Raw genomic sequence first — 24191 nt, forward strand, 5'->3', positions numbered from 1 at the left:
GGAGGACTCACTCTCAGAGTCTGCATTACCATCAGAAACCTAACCCACTGAAAATCCTCAAGGATCTTCACCCAGACAGTTCTGGTTTTCAAAGTACAGCCATTGCTGTTGTGTGGATCACAGTGACTGCACAGCAAGATCCCACAAACACCGATGAGGCAAATTGCTGACTAAGCTGTTTACGATGCTGAAGGCTGGCGTGGGGGTGACATATGGTGACACGCCACCAGCAAGCAGCTCTTTCAAATAATGGAGTGGAGCGATTGGGATTCCAGCTGAAGATACTGCAAGGCTTTCCGTTATTAGGGATCTGAAGGACAACTCTTGTGACAGTGCAGTGATCACCAGGATCAGTGATCGGCCGTGTTTGTGTGCGGCCCAGGGCTCAGCCCTTCTCCTGAGAGTGAAGTGAAAACCCCTAAAGGCACTTTGTGTCCATGGAACTGAGAGAGTGGTACACTGCAGGCTGGCTCTGACATTAAATATGCCCCTTTGGGGAGAACAGAGCTGGGGAATTTTCACAGGGTGTCCTGGCCAATATTTGTATCACAAACAACAAGGAGCTACAAAAAAATGTCAGCTGTTTCTGCGTGGGTCTTGTCAGGAGAAGCACCAGTGAGTGGCAATTCTTCCAGGCCCGACCCACATCACTGCAAGTGGGGAGCCTGGGTGTGGGAATTAAAATTTGTTCAGGGGATGTGGTCTGGGCCAGCATTTATTATCCATCTCTAATTGCCCCTTTAGCTGACTGGATTGCTAAGACCATTTCTGAGGGCAGTTATGAAACAACCACATTATTGTGGGTCTGAAGTCAAGCATAGGCCAGACCAGGTAAGGACAGCAGATTTCCTTATATTAATGAACCAGATGGGTTTTAACAGCAGCACCACTAAATTAGCTTTTTATTCCATACTTTTTTCGATTCTAGGAAAGATGTTGTTAAGCTTGAAGAAGTTCAGAAACGATTTACAAAGATATGGCCAGGATTGGAGGGTTTGAGGTACAGGGACAGGCTGAATAGACTGGAGCATTTTCTCCTTGGACCATTAGAGGTTGAGGGGTGATATTAGTGAGGTTGATAAAATCATGAGGGTCATGGATAAAGTAAACAGCCAAGGCTCTGAAGAAGGGTCACTCGACCTGACAAGTTAACTGATTTCTCTCCAATGAGTGCTGCCAGACCTGCTGAGCTTTTCCAGCAATCCCTGTTTTTATTTCTCATTTACAGCATCTGCATTTCTTTCTGTTTTTATTTGAATAGCCAAGGTCTTTTTTCCAGGGTAGGGGAGTCAAAACTAGAGGTCATAGGTTGAAGGTGAGAGGGGAAAGATTTAAAAGGGACAACATTTTCACGCAGAGGGTGGTGCATGTATGGAACGAGCTGCAAGAGGAAATGGTGGAGGCTGGTACAGTTACAGCATTTAAAAGGCATCTGGGTGAGTATGTGAAATAGGAGGGTTTAAAGGGATATGGGCCAAATGCTGACAAACAGGACTAACTCAGTTTAGGGTATCTGGTCAGCACGGGCAAGTTGGAGGGTTCTGTTTCCATGCTGCACAGCTCAATGACTCTATGATTGAAGTGCCACCATCTGCCCCGGTGTGATTTGAACCCACATCCCCAGAACATCAAACTGGAGCTTTCTGTTGTTAACCCAATGATTATACCTCCCCATTGAGACCACTGCAATCCCCCTAAAGGAAAAGGAATCTATTCCTGATGCTGGAGGCAAACAAATTACCCATAGTCCAAATCCCAAACTGATCGGCAACTGTGGGATTTGATCCAACATGAAAGAGCATAGAGAGGAATAACCAAAAACCACGTGGAGTGCCACATCTGTTTGAAGCAGTGACAGCAACAGTTTTGAAAGTCCTTCAGCCCTCACACATTAAAATATTACCAGCTCTGAATTAAATTCAGTCAGCAATAACCCAAGGAGATAGAGGGAGGGAGGGAGAGAAAGACAGACAGACAGAGAGCGAGAGAGACAGAGACAGAGAGGGAGAGGGAGAGAGACATGCAAACGCTGGAATTAGAATCCAAAATGTCCAGTTGCAGACCCCAGGGCCTCACACCCCCATCTACTCAAACCCAGTCCAATGGAACAAAAGGATCTTGTTTCTCATTGAACACTAACAGCAAGATGTCCCACTCCTCACTATCACCCAAGATTAAGCACAGGTTCATCTAGCTACTGTTCAAACAGCTGTTTAACAGATTGACCCAACCAGCTCTAATCTCGCGAGTAAAAGTCAACATCGACCTTTGAAGGACAGGCTGTAATTAATCTCTCAAAGACCAGAGGGTTGAGAAAATCAGAAAATAATTTACATCAAGACACATTTTCTTCCAATCGGGGGAATAGATGCAGAAACAACATTGGAATGACATGCAGAGATAGTAGGAACCGCAGATGCTGGAGAATCTGAGATAACAAGGTGTAGAGCTGGATGAACACAGCAGGCCAAGCAGCATCAGAGGATTAGGAAGGCTGATGTTTTGGGCTGATGAAGGGTCTAGGCCCGAAACGTCAGCCTTCCTGCTCCTAAGATGCTGCTTGGCCTGCTGTGTTCGTGCAGCTCCATGCCTTGTTATCTTGGAATGACATGCAGCTATTCCTCCCTTTCTGTCATATAATAAAGGCTGGAAAACAGCAATGGTTACAAAGCCACAAGTAGCACTTTTTGGCAGCTGGGCCCTGGGAATGTTTGGTCATTTCTGCATCATTAAATCTGTCACACCTGCAGTTTGTGTTCAGTGTTAACGGGGTGTTGCCTCCATGTTTCTGTTAGGATCTATAATCCAAATATGCAACAACAAGGGCTTTACTGGGACACTTGTCATTGTTTTAACCCAGGTGATGTAAATTATGTTTATCTTGAACACCCCACTTCAAAAACAAATGTTGTCAATTCTATCCATTCCTCATGAAGACAAAGCCCCTTTAAACTGTTCAGCCAGAATAAACTGCCAGACAAGAAAAGCACTGAGTTCAAAGGTCTCTGAAAAATGCAACTTTAAAAAGGTTAACACCCAACAAGATGCTTTCAACCAGCGTTCCAACAGCATCAGTGGAAGTGAACAGATTCAGACAGATCTAGGATTAAGACAGGAATTAGTTTAATCATCATCTTTTACTCAGATATGTACAGGATTCTGAAGGAATCAGAGAGAAACTAAACCTAAATTTGGGGAAAATGAAAGTAGCAAGTCACCCAAGCTTTGCAGGCAGAGCAGACAGTTTAAGAAATGAGAGCAGTGGATTGCGACAGGATTCACTGTGAACTGGATGATTGTGTGGGTCAAGCAGCCAGCAGACAACAGGAGAGGATCGAGCCGAGCGTGAGGCCCAGAGGAAGCAGTGGGCGAAGTTTGCAAGGTAAAGATATCAAACTGGAACCTTTACTTCTGCCAGTGGGAGCTGGGGCTTTGGGAGCAGGGGCAGTTTGACTCTCGAACTTGGAGACGTGCTCCTTGTCGAGCTGGGCGGTTGGTCCATCAGGTGTGGCGCATCTTCTTCCATTTCAAGCACATCAGGCTGGTAAGCAGTGGGGCACGTGGACTCATCCATCAGCTGTTCTCTGGGCTCACCGACACTGGGACCACTGAGCAATTCTCTGGTAAAGATGAAGTCACTGCTTGGGTCTCGGCTGATTTGGGTGATGGTTGACTCCAGTTCTCTGATGGTTTCCTCTAGACTGTCCATCGTTTTGTAAGCACTGTTTTTGATTTCCTCTGTTCTGGCAAAGGCTGTGCTTGTGTTTTGTGTTTTTGATGATCTGCCCTTGTTCTGCTCGATCTGGTTGAGCTCGTACTTCTTCACCTCCATTTGCTTTTCACCCGTTACTTTGTCTATCTTTTCCTCCTCTTCATAAACAACCACTTGTAAAGATTTCCGTCCAGTTTGTGAACCTGAGTCGATGGCTTTGGTCAACGCGTTCAGCCGTTGCTCGGGAAACCGAATCTTAAGATTCTTAGAGTTGCCGTTTCTCCATTGTACAGCCTCTGGGGATGTAACATTTGGAACAGAATGTAAAGGTTTCTCTTCTGAAGCTGCGTTATCATCATGTTTCGGATCTCCTTCTGACTCACTCAAAGGTGTACAGTCAGTCGTTTCTGACTTGGAAGCCTCATTGACTCCTTCAGAAACTGCATTCAACATCAAAGTTGCCATTTGCTCCTCAAATGGGATTGAAAATGTTTGTGTTTCTTGACTGGAGTCTTTTTCTCTCAATACTGTTTGAAATTCTTCATCATATTCTTCAAATACCGTTGATAATCTCTTGTAAGCTGTTTTAATGTCCATGGGTTCTTCAAATATGACAACTACTGGCTTACTGTCCAATGAGACGAGGGATGCTTTCTCCTCCATTTGAGCTTGTGAAGAGTCCAGAGATGGATCTTCAGAGTTTCTGTCGTTTGCGGAAGAAACATTCCAGGTGTGTATACCCTCACCTTTCTCACTCACAATTTCTTGGACTTCCCTTTGGGATAAAGCTTGGATCTGTTTCTCTGTTATTATGAAAGCCACATTTTCTTCAGCATCTCCAATGCAGGATGTTTCCTCAGTGCAGTCCATGGAAATCTCAGCCGTAGGGTTTTCCAGAATCTCTTCTGGGATTTCTTTTGCCTTGGAGTTTTCCTCATCCGGAGGAGGGGATTGGGATTGAGCGTGGTCAGGTTTTGGCAGGGCAGCTTCTACCATCATGAACTCTTCCAACACAATTGTAGATGGTACAAACTGTGTCCAGGCCTCAGAACTGGGCACAACCAGTTGACCTCGTGGAGGTACAGAGCCTAAGTCTCTTCTGGCTATTTCTCCATTCTGCGTGCTGCGGTCACCCGCCTTTTGATGTGTATCTGTTGATGCTGTTCCCTCAGCAGACACTTGCTCCGTCACTTCAACAGCATCAGTACAAGATGTTAGCTCAGTCAATACAATCTGAGAGAGCTGTAATGGGCTGGGGGAACATGGGGCGTCTATTTCCTACAAATGCAAACGTGGATAACACACAAAGAAATAAATGAATAGCGAATAATTAATTCCCAGTAATTACCCCGAGCTTCTGCGCTCACAGCTGTGATGGTACACAGTGCTAGCCCCATTAATCACCTTCTGTGGAAGGGAGCTCAATGATAGTTAATTGAAGTCTGCAGGTAATCAAATATCTCCAAATGAACAGTCACAAAAATCTGGTAAACAATGAAACTGAGAAGAATTGTACAAACTAGACAAAACTGAAAGAAAATCCAATAAGATTAATTGTGTCAAAGTGTAGAATATTGACGCAAAACCTTATGAAACACTTTATGCTGCAACTATTACAACTTGGTAATTGGAAGGCAGGAAAGTCAGCTGACAAGGGTAGTGAAAGGGATTTAATTTTTCTCTTTTTCAGAACCATACTCTTTCTTTCCCCATAAAATGTCCTGGTGGAAAATGGATTGTTGACAATGTTGAGCTGATTGGAGTCCAGTCTGGTATTGAGGAGGGAGGGATCACTAAATGGCTTAAACATTTTTCCCAGAGCTCCGGGGAAAGGGCTCTCTGACATTTTGGAGGGGCTCAGTGTGATTAGCAAAGAGTGTGGGAGCAGCTCTCAATTCTTCTCAAGCAGGGCTCTGTATCTCCCTCGAGGGGTTTTCTCGAAGGTCAAGAAGTACAGCCTGCAGGGATTAAAAACCAAACTCTGCCTAAAATGCAGGCTCGACGTTTCTTCAGATATTTCAGCGACCAACACAACCCTCCCCCTGGAGAGCTGCTGTTCTCTGGCTTACCTCCGTTCAAACTAGAGTGGGCAGGTTAGAGGTCAAGTGATTTGGTCTGAACTCATCCGACCCACCTCCCAGTGACTGTTTTTGTGGGGTACAGGTTATCACTGTTTTCCCCAGTTCTCCACACGCCATTCCATAAACTTTGTGCACGTCCTGTTCTGGCCTCTATTTCTACGTTAGCCGGGCCTTCAGCTGCTTGGGTTCTGAGTTCTGGTATTCGCTTCCTAACCCCCTCTGTCTCCCTGTTTCTCCTTCTTTTAAGATGTTCCTTAAAACCTTATCAATTGGTGCGAGTTTTTGGACAATTTCCCAGGAATGCCTCCTGTGAATTTGGTGTTGCATATTGCTCTTGGGAAGGGCCTTGGGGATGCTCTACCAAGGTGCTGTATGAATGCAAATCATTGTTGTTGGTGAGAATTTCACTCTCCATTCTAAATGCTTCCTAATCACTTATCTGGAAATGCGACAGAGATTTATGTGAGACACACGTAATGTCAGAGGCTTTTAAGGATATCTGCAAACGTTCCTCTTGTTACAGGTAATCTGGAGGGTGACTGGGCTATAAAAGTCACCCACTAAGGGTTTGACTGGGAGCTGAGTATGACCTTTACAGGTTATACACCTTTTACAAAATGTTTTCATTATCCTGGCAAATGCAAACAGAGAAATCCAGGTCAGATTAAACCGAGTCAGTGCAGATTTGATGGGCCAAAGGGCTATGTGATTCTAGCAATGGAATGGAGTGGATTGGAGATCATGAAGGGTTTTGAAATTAATTTTAATTTTTCAAGTGGGATTATGAGGAAATTGTTACTGTGATTTGAATTGATTTTCAAAGTAGATGATAGGGTTAGAATTACAGAAATGATAGACTGAATGGCCATTCTCTTGGCTGTAATAATTCTCTGTGATTTGAAATAATTTATATTCATCACAATGTGATGGGAGGATGTCTCACAATCCAATGATTTTTTTTAAAATCAGGTTCATGTTGAGCAGGGGGTACCTTAGGACAATCCTTTGAGTCAAACGTGACTCCAGTCCTTTTTGGACAGAGGATAGGATGTCAAAGGGTGATTTGCTACATTTTGAATAATGCCTGTGCCTTTACCCGAAACAGTTGCGCTTAAAGTGTGCCAAGACGTGTGCATTAGGCCCACTGCCCACATACACCAACGCATTCCCCAGAGGCATGTATCTGTCTGTAGAACATTGCAAGATCTGAGCATTTTGTTAGGATGCTCTCTTTGCTGCCCTATCTGTTGTGGAGGTGTAATTAATGTTGCTGGCTGCATGCAGTAGCGTACATCTTAGTTCTACTCGATGGGGGTCAGTTTAACTTAGATGGCTGTGATGCAGATACAGCAACATGGGTTCAATTCCTGCACTAGCTGTGGTTACAATGAAGGACACTTCATCCCAAACTGTCCCCTTTCCTGAGGTATAGTAAACCACTGCTAATCATCTCTCTAATGAGAGAGCAGCCCTATGGTGGCTTCAGTCTTACTCAGCACAATTCACAATGGGTCCATGCTCTAAAGACATGCACTAACACCTAATCTACTCAATATCCCAAATCATTAGGCCGTGCCACATCCATATCTACCACCAGGTCCGAAACAGTTTGGTTATTCCAAACACGGGTTTTTTGGACAGATTGGCCGATCACGTGCACACTTTTGGATATGAATGGCCTGCCATAACAGATTTCTGTTCTCCAGTTCTTTTTTATTTTCTCTGGCAGCCTGTACCTGAAACTACCCACGGTTCCATTTTCTGATATTAAGTATGAGAACGCTGTAGCAATCAACCATTTCACGGCCAGAGTGATAATTTCAAAAATGAAGATCAGTGTTTCTCTCTTCTTCAACCAGTCAAGCTGGGAAACACCCCCACCCGTTCCTAACCCTCCCTCATTACTTACCCACTCAGTGGCCAGGTTAACAGGAAGGATATTCTCTGAGGCTTCCGATTCTTCAGGATTCGGGATGCCAGCTGAATTCTGATGGGACACGTTTACAGGATTATTGCCATAATACTGAACAGTGCCTGCTGAGTGTTTGCAGAATTTGCTGAACTCCTGCATGCTCCAGCAGCTTACACTGGGTTACAAACAGGAGCCAATTCCTGACTGGGTCCCACCTGGGTGGTGGTTTGTGGTGAAACCAGTGGTGGTCCAGGTTCTGGCCCAGAGCACTCCATCCTGGGAATCTCAGGCTTACGGGAATCAGGCAGTAAACTTCAAAACTGAGGAAATGATGGGGCATTTCAATTATTGTTGCCTTAGAGGGATGCAAATATTTACCTCCAGGTTTGAGTAGCTGGCAATGGTCGCCTTTCGTTTCAGATTTCATGATCTCCCAGATCCCTACTGCACTTACCAACACAAACCAGCTCCCCAAACAGCAACTGGACTCAATTTTTAAAACTCTTGCTCTTGTTTTCAAATGATAGGAACATGAGCAGGAATGGACTATTCTACCCCTTGAGGCTATTGCTCTGTTCATGGATGACTTTCTACCCTAAATTATTTTCTTGCACTGTTCCTTGCCACCATAACCATCTACAAATCGATTCTGAATGTCCTCAATGAATGAGCCACTAGGGGCTGAGGAATTCCAAAGATTCATGTCCTTCTGGATGAAACAAATTCTCCTCATCTCAGTCTTAAATAGTTTGCCCCTTGCTCTGAAACTTCATCCCATGCCCCTCCCACATCTAATCATAGGGAAACACCCTTCCTGCAACTCCCCTGTTGAGTTCCAGGGAAAGGTTTGCAGGTGGATAACTGCTTATTCTTCTAGCCTCTTGAGAATGCAGGCCCTGCCTCCTCAATCACTCCTCATTAGAAATTCCCTGCATCCCAGGAAACAGTTTGGTAAATTGTTGTTGCATTCCCTGTATGGCAGGTATATCATTCTGGGGATGTCTCTCCAAGTCTCCATCCAATTGCAATGAGAAGCCTTTGCTTTTATATACAAAACCTTCTGCAATAAGGGTCAACAGACCATTTGCCTTCCTTATTGTTACTGCAGCTACATGTTAGCTTTAGTGATTTAGAACAGGGACACCCAAGTCCCTTTAGGCATCAATAATTCCCACTCTCTACCAGTTAGAAAATACTCTTTTCTACAAAAATCAATAACTTCACATTTTTCCATCTTTGTGTCCACCACAGTAAATCAGTCATGTTCTTTTCCACTCACACATTCTGTCTAAATCCTTTTGAATCCTTGATGCATCTCCTCACAACCACATTCTCAGCTACTTTTGTGTCATCCACAAACTTGAAAATATTATATTTAGTTTTCATCCAAATCGTCGGTACAGACAGCCCGAGCACTGATCGCTGTGACACCCCACTGGTCACAACCTGACACTGACAATGACCCCCAATTGTTCCTGCTCTTTCTCGTTTGTCTATTAATTAATCCTCACTGCAGGACAGTGTTGTCTTACATCAAATCTTGCCAAGGCTCCTCCCTATCTCCGTAAAATACTCAACCCTTCCATGTGACTCAATGCCAAATTTTATTTGATAGCTCTTCTGCAATGCACTGTGGGCTGTTTTACTCTGCTAAGTTGTTGTTGCAATGGGGCAGTAATTGAGCTCACATCCCTGCATGGCAGTACGTGTGAAAGATGCATTAATTGGTCACGGGTAACTGTGAGAGAACGGTGTGTTCCTTTACCAGTACATTCGTGGGGATGACCACAAGGAAACAGCTATCCTGTTTTTACTGAGTTAGTCACTAACAAAATTAATACAGGCAACTACACCAGATCCATTACAATTTTCAGGAAATTATGGTAAGCCTTTAAAACTATTCTCTGAAGTTCTCGATTTTAGGTGCAGGGAATATTGACTCTGTGTTGGACAATAAAATAGAGCTGCAGGTGTGACTTGGTTGTTTAATTCACATCCTGACCTCATGAATGAAACTACAATAAAGTGGCCTGATGACAGAGGGAATATTCCTTCAGCAATGAGGTGGGGGGAGCGAAGGTGTGTAATATCATCCCTAGTCAGTGTTAGCAGTGCGGTCTCTGGCTGTAAGTGGTGAAGGGGGTTCCCCATCATCTCTGTCCTGGGCAGCTAGCGGTCACTGCGGCCAGCAGTGATACCCACACCTTGCATTTTGCCAGGACAGATCTGCCCACGGTTGTTGTGAGGGACCCCTAATTTGTTCTGTGCTCAGTAGGCCATTAACGGTCTGGTGTTGAGACTCCATTTCCTAACAAGGCAGCAATCCTGCCTCGAGCCAGTGAGTGAGTGTGGGGGTGGTGGGTGTGTGTGTGTGAGGGTAGGGAGAGAGAGAGAGGGAGAGAGGGAGAGAGGGAGGGAGTGTGTGTTTGTGTGTGTGTGTGTGAGAGAGAGAGAGAGAGAGAGAGAGGGAGGGAGTGTGTGTTTGTGTGTGTGTGTGAGAGAGAGAGAGAGAGAGAGAGGGGGGGAGGGAAGGAGTGTGTGTTTGTGTGTGTGTGTGAGAGGGAGAGAGAGAGAGAGAGGGGGAGGGAGTGTGTGTGAGAGAGAGAGAGAGAGAGAGAGGGGGGGGAGGGAGGGAGTGTGTGTTTGTGTGTGTGTGTGAGAGAGAGAGTGTGTGTGTTTGGTGTGTGTGTGCGCGTGCGTGTGTGTTTGTGTGTGTGAGTGCGTTTGAGTGTGTGTGTGTGTGTGTGGGGGGGGGGGGGCAGGGTTGTGTGTCTATGTCTTCGAGGTGGGGGGAATGGGGTTAATCTTCACTGGGACCCATCAGGCAGACTGCGAGGGTGTAGTGATTGGTGACAGAGAGGGGGTGCTCCCCCCATCATTATTCCACCCACGATTTGCATCCCGCTTTCAAAGCTGCCACCCTGCCCTCGGGAGAGTCACAGCAGCAAATGCTTATGACCAACCAATCCCACGTCACGTAAACTTGGTTCCATCAGTCCACATTGGAGCTTGTCTTAACTCTCAGCCAAGCAAGTGTCACAGAACTTCTGGATTCATTAATAGCTATGAGTGTGTGGACAGAACACACACATCGAATAAAGACAGAACAGGTTTGAGCCAGAGCTTTGGGAGTACAGGAAAGGGCTGGTGAAAGATTATTGGATGTAGTGAAAAGGTAGCAGCGGTACATTCAGGGAGGGCAAAAGGAAAGAAACAATTTGGTAAGGTGTTGGGACACATCTCCATTTGGTATCAGATGGTGCAGGAACGTGCCGTGTTGGCATGGCAACATGCTGTGCCATCAAGCGGGTAGGCTCATGCCTCCCCCCCCCAAGTTTTGCACATAGTCAATTTGTTCATGAGGAGGACAGGAAGGGGGTGGTACAAGGGGAAGGCCTAATTGGTCAGTTTCATGCCAGTCTAATGCCAGTTATACAGCCCCATGGTACCAAATGCTCAGGTGCTCTCATGACTGTAGCAGCAGTGTGAATTGAACAAGGAGCAGAGTGAGGGAAAGAAGTGACAAAAACAAATGACTTCAAAAGCACAAAAATAACAAACTTCCTCGGGGCTGACGGTCAAAGAGTTGTGATAATGAAATGTGAGGCTGGATGAACATAGCAGGCCCAGCAGCATCTCAGGAGCACAAAAGCTGACGTTTCGGGCCTAGACCCTTCTTTTGTGAAGCTCTGAACTTAGAATGCGGAACTTTTGTTTGAAAATCTCTAAGTGGCACCAAAGCTGAATGACCATCTTGTAGCAGGCGTGTCATCCTGGTTCATCCTTGAGGCAGTGCTGCTGGCTGAGGGCTTAGCCAGGCCAAAATGGAAGAAGTAAATTAAATTTAGGATTCAGGATGCAGTGAGATCAGAATCTGCGCAGATCCTATTTGAGGGCTTGCCTACACAGAGTGGAATGGACACGATAGGAGGCCTACACTATGACAAAATAGACTGGAAAATGCAGACATTGCACCAGGTTGAGGGGCTGAATAGCCTGCTCTTCTGCCATTTTTGTTCCACAGAATGGCTGGGAGATCCAGCTTAGTTTCCAGTTTGTTACTGAATCATCAGTTTGACTGCAAGAGCACTGGGAGTGCAGTTGCTGGGAGGAATGTTAATAAAGCAGCTCCATGGGGGAGCAACTCACTATCTGTACACATTGGTTTCTGCTCCATGGTTACACAAGTAGCTGCTTCGGAAGATTGTACGCTGTATCAGTGCTTCAGTAGCATGGTGCTAATCTTCAGGTACACTCGGGCATATCTCAGCTGCTTCGTGACATGCTGCAGGATTTAATAAATACGCAGCGTTTCAATTAGCACAAACTCCACGCTGCATTATGCCAGTGTGATTGACCAGCTGCTGAGTTGGTGCCAACTCTACATTCCAAGTGCTTCTTTGGTATTGAGGGTTTGGTGAGAAGGTTCATAGTGAAGAGGCGAAAGAGTGAAGTAAGTGAGCAGGAGGTGTGAGCGGCAGTGGTTAGTCAGGGAGGTGGAAGCAGGCTAGTTAGAGAAGTGCTCAGAAGAATTTTGAAGCCACAAGGCTTTACCTTCAGTCCTGCGCTTGGTAGGGAAACCCTGCAAGGTCTGAGATCTGGAGTGGGGAAAGCTGCCATCCCCTGGTCGTTTGAGCCTGTGAAAGGCACAGAGCTTCTCTGAAAAACCTAATGGGACCAGAAATTGGGAAGAAAGACATAAAAGACATTGTGTAAAGTACAACGTTTCTTTTCTCTGAAAGACCACCAACGAACAAAGATCATTTAAGGTCAAAACAAGGACAATCTGCAAATCGGAAACTGGGAGGTTTGTGCATGTAATTATAGAACCGCACAGATTGAATTTGTGTGGAATCCGTGCAAGGCCAGCAAATGTGTGAATGGATTGATTCTAATCGTGGGCCCTGAAAGATTCGGAAGGTGTCAGCTATAAGTACGACTGAAGTAAAACACGAGAATTATTACAGAGTGTCACTCTGGGGTCTGGTTTATCGGATCCATCTGGAATGAGGTTTCGCTGGTCGTGTGCTGGTGCAATCTTCACCTGAGCAACAAGTTGAGGAACGTTAGAGACCTGGGAATTGCTTCAGGGTCCACCAACACAGGGCTGAGCTGAGCTGAAGTCACAGTGAGGCTGGAAGCATAGCTCAACCCAAACTTTCATCACAAGTGAATGACAAACAGCAGGCAGATGCATTCAGTGAGGAACACTGCCTTTAAAGCTAGTTAGTGATAAAACATTGATATCATTTAACAGTCATTCACTTGCCTGTTTGTTGCTTTGGAGTAAGCGGTAACTTGTAATGAATAAACAACTGAAAAAATGAACCAGTTTCCAGCACAAAATGGATTTACAGTGTCACACGGTGATCATTTGAACAGCAGCTGAGAAAGGAAATTGGTTCAAGACAAGCTTTGGTGATCGCGCTCCCTCTACCCTGGAGTAAAATCAGAATTCATTCAAGAACACAAACCTCCAATTCAGCCATGATCCTATCCTCTTCATCTTCATCATCTCGCACAGCTGATGCTACAATCGGTGGTGGTGTTGAGGGAGGCTTGGCCTCAGACATGGTCCTTCTGAGTTTGACATGTGGTCTCGGTCCATCAGTCTCATCAGAGTCAGCCTTCTGGGAATGGCAGAAAAGAGAGTCTTTACTGATGCTAATTCCTTCGCTACACAATCACAATCCCTGGTAAAAAAGAACTTCTAGGTGGGTCACTACATTTTTATTCTTAGGAAGGGTGGCACGGTGGCTCTGTGGTTAGCGCTGCAAACAATTTGGTAAGGTGTTGGGACACATCTCCATTTGGTATCATTTTGGTATTTGGACCCAGCACCAGGGACCCAGGTTCAATTCCACCCTCGGGTGACTGTCTGTGTGGAGTTTGCACATTCTCCCCATGTCTGTGTGGGCTTCCTCCGGGTGCTCCGGTTTCCTCCCACAGCCCAAAGACGTGCAGGCTAGGTGGATTGCCCGCAGCATTCAAGGATATGTAGATTAGGTGAGTTATAGGGGGATGTGTCTGGATGGGATGCTCCAAGGGTCAGTGTGGACTTGTTGGGCCGAAAGGTCTGTTTCCACACTGTAGGAATTCTATGATCTATTATCTAGCATTTATGAAGCAGCTTCAATTGAAGAAAACATCCTGAGGTGCATCCCAGGAATTTAATCAACCAATAATTAAAATTTTGACCATGCTTCAAAAGTATTTTATTGGCTGCAAAGCACTTTGAGACATCCTGAGGTCATGAAAGGTGCTACAGAAATGCAAGTTTGTTCTTTATTGAGGGTGACATCAGATTTCACATGGATAATGATGATGACAACAGCCTATGAGCCTGCTAATACTCAAAGATGACTTGTAGCAGCTTATTATTTAACAGGTATTTAGACAAGCCCCAAAGCCAAGCAGTCACCTCCTCATTTGCTGAGTTTAAGATGATCACTTCACTCCTTCATCTATAAAAGGAGATACTCATCGGTAATGTGCAGCATTCTCCATGTCCTTCCACACTGCACAAAGGCTTCGAACTGAATCTGCAGCAATGGAGCTGTGCTGGGTCCCTGCCTTGTTCGAGTTAACAAAGACCACACCTGTCAAGGTGGGTCAAATTTCACCATTCGCCAGATGGGGTTTGTCACAAAACATCTGTCAGTGATTTTTCTGAAGAAGGGTCTCAACCCGAAACGTCAGCTTTCCTGCTCCTCTGATGCTGCTTGGCCTGCTGTGTTCATCCAGCTCTACACCTCGTTACCTCAGATTCTCCAGCATCTGCAGCTCCTAATAGCTCTGGCAGTGATTTCTATGTTTCCCCGTTCTTGTGTCTCCTGATGAATCCTGCCTGGGCATTTGCCCCTTTGAAGGGCACTAAGCTTGAGTGCAGGCAGGAGGTGGATCGGACAGACCAGAGAGTGGGTCAGCGAGGTGTTTCCCCAGGTGGGGTATAAATTAATCGGTGGGTTGATGTCTAGGAATTTGTAGTTTATTGGAACGAGGGGATACAGTAAGCAGTTCAGCATTATCTCTCTCGGTCTCTAACGAAAAAGAGTAAAGTCGCCATGGTCATATGAGATCATTGAGCTGCTCTCTCATTAGAGAGAGAGGATTGACAGGTGGTGGTTTCACCCGAGAGTCACCGCGCCTCAGGCAAGGGAAGAGGTTGAGAAGCTAAGTCCTTCATTGTAACTTCAGCCAGTAATGGAATTGAACCCATACTGTTGGCATCACTCTGCTGTTCTGCCACCTGAGCTAACTGACCCCTTTTTTTTTGTGTTTAACTGTAGCCCTTGACTAAACATGGGCCAGAGGAATATGGGGATTATATAACCAGGAATAAGGCTAGTTGTTTTGAACTAATAATCTTAAGGAAATAGGTTCAAATCACATCACAGAAGCTGGGGAATTTCAACTCAGTTTAATAAATAATAATGGATTTAAAAAGAAACAACTTTCTCGTGGTTCATGATGCAAACCACTGTTTTACTGTAAAAGGCAGCATTTTTCTGTTCACTCTTGGGATGTGGGTGTTGCTGGCTGGGCAAGCAGTTCTAGTGGGCCCCTTGAAAAGGTAGGGGTGAGCCGCCTTCTTGAGCTGCTCTCAGTTGACCCACAATGCCCTTAAGGAGAGAATTCCAAATTCTGACCCAGAGATATTGAAGGAATGACAATATATTTCTAAGCCAGGATGGCGAGTGGTTGGAGGAAAACTTGTAGGGGGTGGTATTCCTGTGTATCTGTCTCTTAACACCCTTACTCTACCCTGTCTTGCCAATAAGTGACTCCAGACCCACAGTAATGAGGTTGACTTTGAAGAACCCTCTGGCATGCCCATTTGTATCAAGATAAGTAATAAAGGTTTGCCCAGCCAGTGACGTCCACATCCTAAAAATTAATTTCGAAGCAAACTGGAATGGCACTGGGAATGCTTCCAGGAGACAGCCATATTCCTGCTCCCACCCACACAGGATCCGATCCATAGACCCAGCACAAATCTTCACTTGACTCTAGGCCACAATGACAGGGGTGAACGGGGGTCTCAGAGCAAACAAGACTCTCAGCAGAGATAGTAGGAACTGCCGATCTGAGATAACAAGGTGTAGAGCTGGATGAACACAGCAGGCCAAGCAGCATCAGAGGAGCAGGAAAGCTGACATTTCGGGTCTAGACCCTTCTTTAGAAAAGTTATTTTTTCACTTCAATGTCCTTTCAGGCAACAGCAGTCACATGTTTTGACAATAACAGTACAGCAGCAGGCCATTCAGTCCAGCTAGTTTGTGCTAGCCTTCATACCCCACAAGAGACTCCACATGTTCCAGCTTCATCATCCCAGCCTGTCAAGAACTCTTCCACTTCCTTTCTCATCCATTTCACTGATTTCCTTTTCAAAGGTAAACCAGTTGCCTCAGCCACTCCCCACGGCAGCAAGTTTCACACGAACTCATCTCCACCTATCTGGACTCCATTTTCTCCCCTTTGGTCCAGGAAATCCCCACCTACGTCCGTGACACCACCCACGCCCTCCACCTCCTCCAGGACTTCCAATTCCCTGGCCCCCAACACCTCATATTCACCATGGACGTCCAGTCCCTGTACACCTGCATTCCGCATGGAGATGGCCTCAAGGCCCTCCGCTTCTTCCTGTCCCGCAAGCCCGACCAGTCCCCCTCCACCGACACTCTCATCCGCCTAGCTGAACTCGTCCTCACACTCAACAACTTCTCTTTTGACTCCTCCCACTTCCTACAGACTAAGGGGGTGGCCATGGGCACCCGCATGGGCCCCAGCTATGCCTGCCTCTTTGTGGGTTACGTGGAACAGTCCCTCTTCCGCACCTACACAGGCCCCAAACCCCACCTCTTCCTCCGGTACATTGATGACTGTATCGGCGCCGCCTCTTGCTCCCCAGAGAAGCTCGAACAATTCATCCACTTCACCAACACCTTCCACGCCAACCTTCAGTTCACCTGGGCCATCTCCAGCACATCCCTCACCTTCCTGGACCTCTCAGTCTCCATCTCAGGCAACCAGCTTGTTACTGATGTCCATTTCAAGCCCACCGACTCCCACAGCTACCTAGAATACACCTCCTCCCACCCACCCTCCTGCAAAAATTCCATCCCCTATTCCCAATTCCTCCGCCTCCGCCGCATCTGCTCCCACGATAAGACATTCCACTCCTGCACATCCCAGATGTCCAAGTTCTTTAAGGACCGCAACTTTCCCCCCACAGTGATCGAGAACGCCCTTGACCGCATCTCCCGTATTTCCCGCAACACATCCCTCACACCCCACCCCCGCCACAACCGCCCCAAGAGGATCCCCCTCGTTCTCACACACCACCCTACCAACCTCCGGATACAACGCATCATCCTCCTACACTTCCGCCATTTACAATCCGACCCCACCACCCAAGACATTTTTCCATCCCCTCCCCTGTCTGCTTTCCGGAGAGACCACTCTCTCCGTGACTCCCTTGTTCGCTCCACACTGCCCTCCAACCCCACCACACCCGGCACCTTCCCCTGTAACCGCAGGAAATGCTACACTTGTCCCCACGCCTCCTCCCTCACCCCTATCCCAGGCCCCAAGATGACATTCCACATTAAGCAGAGGTTCACCTGCACATCTGCCAATGTGGTATACTGCATCCACTGTACCTGGTGCGGCTTCCTCTACATTGGGGAAACCAAGCGGAGGCTTGGGGACTGCTTTGCAGAACACCTCCGCTCAGTTCGCAACAAACAACTGCACCTCCCAGTCGCAAACCATTTCCACTCCCCCTCACATTCTCTAGATGACATGTCCATCATGGGCCTCCTGCAGTGCCACAATGATGCCACCCGAAGGTTGCAGGAACAGCAACTCATATTCCGCCTGGGAACCCTGCAGCCATATGGTATCAATGTGGACTTCACCAGCTTCAAAATCTCCCCTTCCCCTACTGCATCCCTAAACCAGCCTAGTTCGTCCCCTCCCCCCACTGCACCACACAACCAGCCCAGCTCTTCCCCCCCACCCACTGCATCCCAAAACCAGTCCAACCTGTCTCTGCCTCCCTAACTGGTTCTTCCTCTCACCCATCCCTTCCTCCCACCCCAAGCCGCACCCCCAGCTACCTACTAACCTCATCCCACCTCCTTGACTTGTCCGTCTTCCCTGGACTGACCTATCCCCTCCCTACCTCCCCACCTACACCCTCTCCACCTATCTTCTTTACTCTCCATCTGCGGTCCGCCTCCCCCTCTCTCCCTATTTATTCCAGTTCCCTCTCCCCGTCCCCCTCTCTGATGAAGGGTCTAGGCCCGAAACGTCAGCTTTTGTGCTCCTGAGATGCTGCTTGACCTGCTGTGTTCATCCAGCCTCACATTTTATTATCTAGCAAGTTTCACTTTCCCAGTTGCTCTCAGAATAAAGGAGTTCCTCTCAATTGGATTTATAAATAATAAATGTCAATAAATCCAATGGATTTATCAACACTTGTTATTTATAAACCCTTGTTTGTTAAAGGGACATCGTGAAAACTGTTTTATCAAATTCCTTTTCTCTCTGAGGGCTTTGTTCCTTTAAAGTGGGACAGAAGGACATTACAATGAGTCTTGCCTTGAGGGTTGATTCTTTTTTGTTGGTAACGATGACCTCCCCAGTTCTTCCAGTGGTCAGCCCGTGGGATGATGGGAAACTGCGTCGCGGAGGTGGTGGAGGGGGAGACTTGGAGGGTTTCTCTGTTCGATATCTGTGGACTGTCAGCTCCTCTGTAAAACAAGCAGATCTGTTAACCAGTTCATATTAGTCACCAATACATCCTCCACCCATTTCAGCCCCCATTCTCCATGGACAAGAGCCAGTAGGAATTTCACTTCAAGCTGCTTGAGAAATAACTGCATTTCCACAATATCTACAGAGTGGGGGTGCCATTTGGCCCATCATGGCTGTGCTGACTCTCTGCAAGATCGACTCAGTTCACCTCATTCTGCTGTCCTTTAATCCGAGCCCGGTAAGTTTTACTCTGTTCAGATAATTCTACAATTCCATTTAGAAAATCAGAACAGAATCCACCTCCTCCCAGAGGCAGACACTGTCTCCAGTGGGGGAAGGGTTAAGGAGCAGAACGCAATGGTCAGATTCTGGTCACTCCATAACTGGGAAACACTGCGCCGTCTCACAGTTTTTCAAAGACCATAGTGGTCAAGCAGTGGCAGAGGTCATCACCCTCACTGTGGAGTTCAGGATGACTGAAGGGATTTCAGCAAGAACTGTCATACGCCCCACGCTGATCTGCTCACCGCTGAGGGGGCGCCGCGCCGCCGGAGGGTCAGCGCTGAGGGGGCGCCGTGCCGCCGGAGGGTCAGCGCTGAGGGGGCGCCGCGCCGCCGGAGGGTCAGCGCTGAGGGGGCGCCGCGCCGCCGGAGGGTCAGCGCTGAGGGGGCACCGCGCTGTGAGAAGAGATTTTAAATCAGCTGAATCATTTAGACAAGGCCTATTGGTTGAAAGAACTCCCAGAGCATTATTCTGAAGAGGAGGAGGGAAACCTCACGTTTATTGCATAACAGTGATCACAAATAATCTGGAGACCATTCGTTTAATTCAAAGTGACGAAATTGCTGAAAAGCACAATGCCAAAGCATACCACGGTGCCCATTCGGCCTATGCTGGTGTTTGCCCCAGCTGTCGAATCTCAGTCCACATTCCTGTGCTGTTTGTCCAATACTGAGTGAAGTCCTCATTCTCATCGCAGGGAGAACCTCCACCCAGGCATCGATTAGTTTTATCAGTGATAACACTCAAGAAAACCTCCTCTTAGCCTTTCTGAGCCCTTTAAAGATTTCCCAAAATACAATTCCTGAAATTATTGACAATACTTCTGCTGAGGCTAGCACTGAGAGTCCTGGAGGATGGGAAAGTGTCTCCAGCAGAGATTTCAGGCGAATGGTATGAGTCTACCTACCTGAGTGTCTTCGCCCATTGGGATCCATCTTTGCCACAGATTTCTGTGGGTGCTGAGGTTTTGCCTGCTTCGACTCCGCTGTTGACATGGTGACCGTTTTTGGTTTATTGGCAAATCCTAGATCAGGGATTGCTTTCATCAGCTGGGCTTGTGTCTCTTCGAGGAGACGGTTAATGTCTTTGTTACTGAACTGAGTCAAACTGGCTCGTTTCTCTTCCCAGTCCCTCTCTGCTGCCTGAACACACAAAGAACACATGAACAGTCTGCATGTTTATACGTGGTCCTCACACTCACACTCACACACAATCTCTCACAGAGCATAATGGGAGAAACTAATATCACTTTCTTCAGAAAAAGCAAGATTGAACTGTGTGTAAATAGTTAGACCCTGGGACCAAGCCCTGATTGGCTCAGTGATAGAATTCCTGCCTCTGCATCAGGAGAAAACAGACTGAATACAGCTCTAGCCTGTGCCGTGGAGCGTCATTGACATTTTGGGACTGAACTTTATGTCCTGCTTTACAGGTGAAGATCACAGCTCCTGCAGCTAGGACTAAGTGACCAATCACAGGATTGGCAGCTCCGAGTCCTAACAGTGCCTTTGGGATTGCAACAATGTCATGTGAGGGCTGGACGGGGGTCACCCTGATAATGTTGAGTGTGGAGTGGTGGGCTCCTCCCATAACGATGCTTCTCACCACTAACGATACTGTCCTTGTGGCAGTGGGTGCTCAGTGCCTAAATAGGAATCCCCCTCCCCCAACTCTCTCCAGCAACAGCAGGTTGGTCCAGTACAGTTGTTGGTCAACCCAACACACCCTGTTCCTGACAGAACACTGACAGTCTGAGCTTCCATGGCCTCAGAGAAGAGGAGACTGGCCTCCAAATTTCTCAACAGAAGTTTATTCCAGGTCAGGGTTAGGGAAGGTGATGGGATCTCACATTTCATGTCTGCAAATAACAATAAAAACCCAAATGTGATTCTCCTCATTTCTGGAAAACAAATCCTCGTATAAAAGGCTATTGTGAAGAACCTTTCTCATTCATCCATTGCAGGTGAGTTTTGCTGGGTGGCCAACATTCATTACCCAGGTGGCCAATGACCAAAGAAACCACAGCATGCAAATTCAGCACACTATGGTGCCCAAGAAGATACTGGAATTTTATGTTCTTAAATGTTAATATCTTACTTCCACAGAGATAGTTTGGTCCATGTTCCTCTTGCTTGGTGTTACTGGAGCCTCCTCCAATGAGTTGCTGTGGGTTACGACCCCCTGGCCCATTCCTGATGGATTCTGGGAAGGAGCAGCATGAGCTGGGGAATTCTGGGCAAGCTGGGCCAAGGTGGGATTGTGGTTCTGCCAGATTTTCACCCCAGCCGTGTGCTGTTCCTGGAAATTCAAGGGTGGGCTGGTCGGGATTTCAAATTCGGAATTCCGGGAATATGATTCAGCGCTTGAGTGCTTTGGCAATTGGGCAGTCACTTCCTCAATTCCTTTCATCAGAGTCTCACTCGTGGGTCTGTGGAGTAAATCGAAAATCAACATGAATTCTCAACAGAGGACAGGCTTTCTGCTCCTAACTGCACACACAGATTTCCACTTCTTAGTCCTTTTTGTATGCACATTCACTTGGTGGTCTGGATCCAAACTGACCTTCCCTGCAGGGAATAGCATTTCTGAAGAAGGGTATAGGCCTGAGACGTCAACCTTCTTGCTCCACTGATGCTGCTTGGCCTGCTGCGTTCATACAGCTCTACACTTCCCCTTCAGGAGTACTGACAGAGGTGCTGCACCTTTGGAAGTGCCATCTTTGGGATGAAACTATAAACCAAAAAGTCCATGTTCCCTCTCAGTGACATAATAAATCCCTAACTATTTGCAAGAGGAGGGGGAGGGAGGTTTCCGTCCGGAGTCCTGTTCAACATTCATCCCTCAAACAACTCACCAAACCTTCCCTCACTCTCTCCATTTCTCTTTATGGGTGCAAATTGGCAGCTGTGTTTCCAACACTACTCATTTCAGAAGGACATCATTGATTGTAACAATGTCCTCTGGTCACAAAAGCGGCAATATAAATACAAATTTCTTTTTTTCTACAGAGTGCCTTGACTGAACAATACTAAAGTCAGGAACACAAGGATTTACAATCTGGCCTGATGCATTGTAAAAGATAAATATAACAAAGGGAAGAGTTTGAGGTAGTGATGGAAGGAGAACAGGGTTATCAAGGAGTAGCAGGAAGGATAGAAAATCAGAGCAAGTAGCTACCAGTGGGATACATAGCAGAAACCATCACAGGGACGCAGGGTATGGGTGGTAGCAGGAGCCGGACTGCTCGGGGTGAGAGGGTAAAAAACCAGGCACATTTACCTGCTGAACCGCTTGTGGCAGGTATCTGTGGAATAGGCCGAGTTGGAAGGTGAACAGCTGAATAAGAGAAAGAAAGAGTAAGAAGATGACACCAAAACTGGCATTGGGCAGTGAGGAAGGTTACCTCAGAGTACAATGGGACCTGGATCAGATGGGACAAATGGGCTGGGGAATGGTAGAACGGAGTTTAATTCAGATGAATGTGAGGTGCTACATTTTTGGAAAGGCAAATCAGGGCAGGGCTTATACATTAATGGTACAGCCCTGGGGAATGTTGTCAAACAAAGGGACCTCGAGCGCAGGTGCACAGTTCCTCGAAAGTGGAGTCGCAGGTAGACAGGGCAGTGAAGGTGGTGTTTGGTTTGCTCGCCTTCGTTGGTTAGTGCACTGAGTATAGGAGTTGGGACGTCATGTTGTGGCTGTGCAGGATGTTGGTTTGGCCATTTTTAGGACACTGCTGGTGTCCCTGTTGTAGGAAATTCTGGTCTCCCTGCTGTAGGAAAGATATTGTTAAACTTGAAAGGGTTCAGAAAAGATTTAGAAAGATGTTGCTGGGTTTGGAGGGTTTGAGCTACAGGGACAGGCTGAATAGGCAACATTTAAAAGGCATCTGGATAGGTACATGAATAGGAAAGGTTTAGAGGGATATGGGCCAAATGTTGGCAAATGGGCCTAGGTCAGTTTAGGATATTGAGTTGGCATGGACGAGTTGGGCTGAGGGGTCTGTTTCCATGCTGTGCAGCTCTAAGACTCTATGACACAATGCAGCGAGATTTCTGGGACAGTGACCACAGGCCAGAGTGACCACACTGTTCTAAGTGAGTGCCAGAGCAACATGTTGCAACTTGGCATAGGGTTCCCCGGCCAGAGTCCCAGGAAGCAGTTGAAATGCTCCTCAACGAGATGATCTTATACTGCCTTTCTGTACCGAGTCCTGTTCACCCATCACCCAAGTGCTCACTCATCCACATGGATTCAGTTTTGAAAGTCTCATCCTTGTTTTCAAATCCTGCTAATATCCTCAGCCCTCCCTAAGATGGTCAACTTCTCCAGTCCCTGACTCTCCGACAGTCCTGTGTTGTTCCAGTTCCGGCCTCTGGAAACAGTCTGGAATGTGATGCTATCAGAACCCCAAGGGCTGCTACTGAGATGAGAAAGGTGCAGCTGAGTACTCCCCTTGGTTTTCCCTGAAGGATACTGCCTTCGCAGAGGAGTTAGCTCAGTTGGCTGGACAGCTGGTAAGGGATGCCAACAACATGGGTTCAAAACCCCTTCCCTCCCAGCTCAAATTACCATGAAGGACCCTCCTTCTCAACCTCTCTCCCCTCACCTGAGGCATGGTGACCCTCAGGTTAAACCATCAACAGTCACCTCTCTGTGATGTGAGAGTAGTCCCATGGTCCTCTCAGACTGTGGTCACTTTCCCTTTACTGTCTTCACTGGTGACACAGCGGGTACTATCCAAGCCCCTGGGCTATTGTGGGAAGGTGGAGTGGTTATGGGCCTACAGGGTACCCCTTCACAGGACAGTGTTTCATTGCAGTTAGGCCCAGGTGGCTTTGTGCTGGAACACTGGTCCCTGGCTTGTTGCTGGGCCACTCTTCGAATCATTGGCCCATTCAATGGGAAATGGTCACCATTCACCCAATCCGCAATTGGGTTCTAAACTCCGACAAATTTCAGTGCTGAACCCAACAATAAGGAAATGCTGTTGGCTTCAAATGCTCAGGGTCGTACAAACATTTCTGAATTCAGACTGAAGAGACGACACTTCCTATGATTTCTATGTTTCTCTAGCAGGCATCAGTGTCAGTTCCATTACCTTTTCAATGTGGCAAGGGCATCGGTGACAGTTTTACATCGCTTCAACAGGATATCCAACCTGTGAGGCTCCTCTTTCAGGAACTTGACTGCTTCCACCTCCACGCGGAGAATCACCCGCATTTTACTCTGCAGGCTGGGGAACTGAGCTGCAGGAACAGGCACAAACCAGGTCAGTTCAATACACACCCGTCCTATACAGGTTCACTCTCTCACCAAAATCTCAACCCAATGTCACCTGTGAACTTCAGCTTCTGTTGAGTCGGGTGGAATGAGGGAGAAAGAGACAGACAGGGAGATGTGTGAACAGGCAGAAAGAGAACATTAGAGAGGGCAGAGAAAC

The 24191-nt window shown here is 47.0% G+C and overlaps 1 protein-coding gene across 6 annotated transcripts in view; it reads right to left on the reverse strand.

The window, feature by feature from the left end:
* Window positions 1–24191, reverse strand: part of srcin1a (SRC kinase signaling inhibitor 1a) — a 498739-nt gene that overhangs the window by 8159 nt on the left and 466389 nt on the right. For 3 of the 6 annotated variants that reach the window (XM_059638686.1, XM_059638687.1, XM_048560694.2), the window contains 9 exons: window positions 23850–23997; window positions 22028–22084; window positions 20846–21176; window positions 19656–19890; window positions 18311–18462; window positions 13180–13335; window positions 12260–12373; window positions 7703–7780; window positions 3404–4990 (listed from right to left, as the gene is read on the reverse strand). In XM_059638686.1, coding sequence (XP_059494669.1) covers window positions 3404–4990; window positions 7703–7780; window positions 12260–12373; window positions 13180–13335; window positions 18311–18462; window positions 19656–19890; window positions 20846–21176; window positions 22028–22084; window positions 23850–23997 — 2858 coding nt within the window. The remainder of the gene's footprint in view (window positions 1–3403; window positions 4991–7702; window positions 7781–12259; window positions 12374–13179; window positions 13336–18310; window positions 18463–19655; window positions 19891–20845; window positions 21177–22027; window positions 22085–23849; window positions 23998–24191) is intronic. The other 3 variants (XM_048560693.2, XM_048560696.2, XM_048560697.2) reach the window with 3 other exon arrangements.

This window comes from Stegostoma tigrinum, chromosome 31 (genome assembly GCF_030684315.1).
Source record: "Stegostoma tigrinum isolate sSteTig4 chromosome 31, sSteTig4.hap1, whole genome shotgun sequence".
Classification (NCBI taxonomy): Eukaryota; Metazoa; Chordata; class Chondrichthyes; order Orectolobiformes; family Stegostomatidae; genus Stegostoma; species Stegostoma tigrinum.